The sequence below is a fragment of the Molothrus aeneus genome, chromosome 3, assembly GCF_037042795.1.
Source record: "Molothrus aeneus isolate 106 chromosome 3, BPBGC_Maene_1.0, whole genome shotgun sequence".
Lineage (NCBI taxonomy): Eukaryota > Metazoa > Chordata > Aves > Passeriformes > Icteridae > Molothrus > Molothrus aeneus.
This window is the reverse complement of record NC_089648.1, coordinates 40,405,756-40,411,034: the sequence shown is the minus strand read 5'-3', so window position 1 is coordinate 40,411,034 and position 5,279 is coordinate 40,405,756. Positions and strand designations below refer to the sequence as shown.

Here is a 5,279-nt window from a genome sequence, read left to right as displayed (position 1 = left end):
TTGGGGATGGCACCGGGAAGAGAACCGCCTCCTCCGCTCCCCTCCCGCAGACGCCGCCTCCCTCGCTCCCTATAAAGCCGGGCGGCCGCCGCCCCGCGCTGCCCGCCCCCCGCACGCCCTGCCCGCGGCGCCGCCCGCTCCCGCCGCACGGAGCCGGCCTTGCTCCCGCCGCAGGGAAGCGGGGACGCCGCCTCCCGGCCTTGCTTCGGTCTCGGTACCGCCGATAACGTGGGGCTGAGCGCGCCCCGCCGCCCTCAAGAGCTCCTGCCCGGCAGCGCTCGTCTCCCCCAGCCTTTCCCCCGTTGCCGAGGAGGTAAGCTGTAGTATTCCCACGCTGCCGGGCCAGGAGCACCAGGAAGGGACTTGCCTCAGCTGGCAGAGGAGCACAGTGCCCAAGAACCTGCCTTTCCTCGCTCCTAAATAAGTCGTACGTGTTTCTTAACACGATAGAAGGTCCAGCAGCTGCTGTCAGAAGAGAGAGGATGCCTGGCACAGGTGCTTCTGTCCAACTCCACGGGCTAGGGTGCAAGATGGTCCGAAGCCTCTGCATTAATTTGATAGTACAGCTGCAGTCTCAGTGTAACAAGTCTATGCAGTTGGCATTAGTTACATTGGTAAAACAGATTTCTAAAGGCTGAAATAATTAGGTTTTCTGGTCTCTTCCTTTGCTGTACAAATGCTAGTTTCCAGTAACAAGTCCTTATTTTGGCAAAAGATTCACTGAGGTCCCACACACAAATTCCCAAAAGATGACCAGTCTCCTGGGGTGGGGTGGAGGAAGCATAGCTCCTTTCCACAAAATAAACAAACAACAACAACGAAAAAATCAAGCTTACCTAAGATAGGCAACTATGTCAGAAGATTTATGTGAGACTAAATCTATTTTGACTTTTGGCCTAGGTAGTTACAGGGAATTTTTATTATCTTCAAAATATATTTCAAAGTAGCACAAATACTGAGGCTCAGATTAATGGGTTTTCATTGCTTAGCCTATTTTTTTCCCTCAGTCTGCTTTCTTTAGTATCATTCTTAATAGATAAATGACTGGGGCTGCAATACAATAATGTTCCCGTTTAAGAGTTCAAATGGTATCGCTAGACCAGCTGTCTAGGATGACACACAGAAGAGGATGGAAAATGATAATTAGATTTCTCCACATACTTGGTTCTTTGGAGGTAATTACAGTTCCCCAAGTCATCACATACCAGCCCAGTTATATAATCCTGTTTTGTTTGTTAAACTTGTTTGAGAGCACTTGAGCTCGCTTTCCTTCTTAGTCATCTGCCTCACGCCCAGAGAAAGAAGCCTTTGAAACACACACACACACACACACACACACTCTCATAAGAGGTGTAACAGACATTACCCCAACCCTCCCGTGATCTCCCATTAATCTCTTTTGTCTGCCACCAGGGAGTGGGGACAAAGTCAGTCACAGGAGTAAGAAATGAGGACAAGGACAATTGTACATGGTTTGTTTGTCCAGGTAGTTTTTTCCTTCCCCACCACCCCTTCTCCACTCCCTCTGGTCTAAACCCCAAAACAAAACCCCTCCTTTTTATAGTTCCCAAGACTGTCTGGTGAAATGCCAATATAATTCCCCTTTCTCAATGAATAATACAGGGCATAACAAAACTTAGAAGAGGGGCTTAGAAGATCACATTAGAACACAATCAAGGTAAAAAGTTGGGCATATTTTGCAGGCTGCTGTTTTTCCAGTAAAATAACAATTCCTTTCCTCCTTAATGAAATGTAGTAGAGGCTTCTTAAACTTCTAGACTCTTAAACAGAAGAAGCAAACAGAGCTTATTTCTAGTGGGATAGAAGAAGGTACTTAGGAACAGAAATGTTGGGAATACCTGTGTCACAAATGGACAGCATCCCAATTCCTTTAATGAAAACTTACATGCCTTCTTTTCCTTACTTGTGAAAAAATACCTACTTTTGCCCTTTACAGAAATTCTGATCAATAAAGTTTAGAATTCATATTCATTAGTACTAAACAGACAGATGGTCAAATTTACCTTTATTAAGGTTTGGTTATGGAAACCTGCCTTTCCAGAATGCTGCCAAGTCTGTCCAACAAAAAACAACTCAAGGAACATCAGCTAGTGCTCCCAATATACTGCAATCCTGTCAATCTGGTGATAAGTTCTGCCAACCACCACCATCAATGGGTACTTGGAAAGGGAGATTGTTGTGCTTCTGACATTTGCTCACCAAGAGCCTAACTCCAAATAAGTAACTGGTTTGGTTTTGTTTCCTAATGATGTATCCCTGAACCCCATTCTTTTAAGCTGACATCTGTTCCTTCACTGGGCTGCACTACATGAAATGCCTGTGTATAATCCAGTTACTCACACGTGGTAGAGCTCTAAGTTTTCTGTGCAGAGGCTTTGGAAAAAAACACTGAGAAGTAGTATAGCGTTATTTCCAAAGAAGATTACTTTTCTTATTTTTATTAAATAAATTTTCACCTGCAGTCTGTTCAGTTTGTAACTGATCAAGTTTCTTACTGCTCTTCAGTTTGGCCCCTGAATAACTATTTCTGTTAGAGTGTGTCTTAATATGAAAAAGTAGTTGTTCTACTTCTTTTTTCCTCTTTGATATTATTGGTCACAGGAAGATTTCTTTTACTGGTGATAAATAGTCAATTAAGTTTGTTCTATTAAAAAAAACAATAAAATCAAACCATTTTGACCATAATTTGTCATTCAAAAATAATTTGCAAAGCAGTACCTCTTGGCCTTTTATTTGTATAAATTATACAACAACTATAGTTTTTTTTAGACAATGAGATGAGTCTGTATTTAGTACTTCAATCATCGTTCTCAGGGTTGGAAAAGTCTCCGATACTGATGGTAGGCTCTTGTAAGAAGGTGAAATACTGAAAGAGAAAAAAAAAAGTTATTTTTTAATGAGTTTTATAATTTACCTGCAAGTTAACACATTAACTTAGTAAACTTAGGCTTTTCCTCATCACCTTCTCCAACAAATTTGGGACCTGTGTCAAGAATTAACTCTATGCAGGCTTGGGGCAGAGTGGCTTTGAAAGCTGCTGGGCAGAAAAGGACCTGTGGGTGCTGGCTGACAGCAGCTGAGCATGAGCCAGCAGTGGGGCCAGTGGCATCCTGGCCTCTCTCAGCAATAGTGTGGCCAGCAGGACCAGGGCAGTGATGGTCCCCCTGTACTCAGCACTGATGAGGCCACACCTCAAGTCCTGTGCCCAGTTTTAGACACCTCATTGCAAAAAGGACACTGAGGCGCTGGAGTGAGTCCAGAGAAGGGCACTGGAGCTGCTGAAGGGTCTGGAGCACAAGTCTAAGGAGAAGCAGCTGAAGGAGCTGGGGGTTGTTTAGCCCGAAGAAAAGGAGGCTCAGGGATGACCTTATTGTTCTCTACAACCACTCACCAAGGAGGGTGTAGCCCACAGGGGGGTTGGTCTCTTGTCTTAGGTTAACAAGGGACAAGACCAGAGGAAATTGACTCAAGCTGTGCCAGGGAAGGTTTAGATTGGATATTAGGAAATATTTCTTCATGGGAAGGATGAAGACATTGGAATAAGCTGCCCAGGGAAATGGTGCAACCACCATTCCTGGAAATCATCAAAAGTGTGTGGATGCAGCACTTGGGAACATGGTTTAGTGGTGAACACAGTGGTGGATGAGAAGTTGGACTCAATGATCTTAAAGTTGTTTCCCAACCTTAATGATTCAATGATTCTCAGAATCTGTTGTTCACAAACAGCTCTTGTTTTTCACGACTACTCCATCACCATACAGAATGAAAACAATGTCTACATAGAAGAGCTTTCCAAAGCAGCAGAATTTAAAGAAAAAATGTATTGCTTTAAGTCTTCCAGCCTTATTTACCACATCCACTATTACATATCTACCACAGACAAATAAGCCACTCAGGCTAATTACCTTCATATTATTACATCAAGTCCTTTGGGCTGTAGTTCTTCAGATTTCTTTTTTTTTTCCTCAGCAAAGACAACTTTAGCATTTTCTCCACTCTGGCTCATTTCCTCACCTATTATACATGTCTAATTTGACCCAGCAATTTCCTAGGTTCTACTATACTACAAAATGGTATTGGTTAAAAATAAATTGTTTTGGCAAGGTTATTTTTAACACAAATGACTTCCCTGATCTGGTTTGACATGGATTCCCATAAGTTTCAACAGTACAGCTGAGGGAGTCAGAACCATGTGGGTAGCACTGAAATGTCTTAAGCTGACTTTACTCCCAAGAACAAAGATATGTCTTTAGAAAAAACCAAAAAACCAAAACCGAAACCAGCATGAACAGAGGATTAATAAAGAAGACTATATAACTGAGAGAATTACTGAAAAAAATTGTGGGAACCATAAATAATTTTATATTTCCAAGACAAGCATGTCTCAATATTTGTGCAGACTACTAATAAAATCCACAACTTGCTACACCTGTAGTTTAGAAATGTCACTCCTTAATGAATACTGAATTTTACTCATTTACAAGTAGATTTTTAGCCTGAGTTTTACAAAGATGCCCTTGAATCTTATTAGCCTTCTTCCTTTAGGAAGGGATTTTCTAGTGAAAAGGGATAGTCTAGTGAAATTTACCAGGCTTAGAACCCCTGATAATAAAGGTAAGTAACGCACATCGGTGTGAGATGTCTGGCACTAAGAGCAGCTGCAGAGTTCCACAGACTCTAGGATGCTGGACCAGACCTCAGGAGGTATGGGATCTAAGATCCTGTTCAAAGTAAGGTAAACTGAGAAGTCAAATCAGGGTGTCAGGACTTTATCCTGCCAAGTCTAGAAAATCTCCAGGGGTGGAGACTGCACAGCCTCTTTGGGCAGTCTGCTGAAGAAAATATTAGGCCAAGTCTAAATGCTGTTTCAGCTCATGCACACTGCTTTTTGTCTTCTCACCAAACAGTCAGAGGTCGTGCAGAGCTGCTCTTAGATAAAAGCCTGATCTTCTCCAGGCTGAACAAGCCCAGCTCTCTCCTGTTAAGGCATGTTCTCCAGACCATTGGCCATAGTGGTGGCTCTACACTGAATTTGTTCTGGTCTATTATGGTCTTTACTGCAGCTGAATGCAGCATTTTAGGTGTGGTCCAAAGTGCTGAGTACCCCCTAAATCTGGTTATCCAAACATCATCTTAATCCATCTAGTTGTCCTTTTGTCCAGACTATAATGTGCTATCTTGGTATGAGAGTACTGTGGGAGCCTTGCTGAAGTAAATAAAAATAAACAATATTGATTGTTCTCATCATCCCCAAAAGT

At 42.7% G+C, this 5,279-nt stretch overlaps 1 protein-coding gene across 2 annotated transcripts in view; it reads right to left on the bottom strand.

Annotated features, from left to right (window-relative positions):
* Positions 1 to 2,721: 2,721 nt before the first annotated feature.
* The window catches only part of TTC13 (tetratricopeptide repeat domain 13), a 38,881-nt gene continuing 36,323 nt past the window's right edge, over positions 2,722 to 5,279 (bottom strand). For both annotated transcript variants that reach the window (XM_066546741.1, XM_066546742.1), the window contains exon 23: positions 2,722 to 2,887. In XM_066546741.1, the coding sequence (XP_066402838.1) occupies positions 2,764 to 2,887 (124 nt within the window). In that variant the 3' untranslated portion in view covers positions 2,722 to 2,763. The remainder of the gene's footprint in view (positions 2,888 to 5,279) is intronic.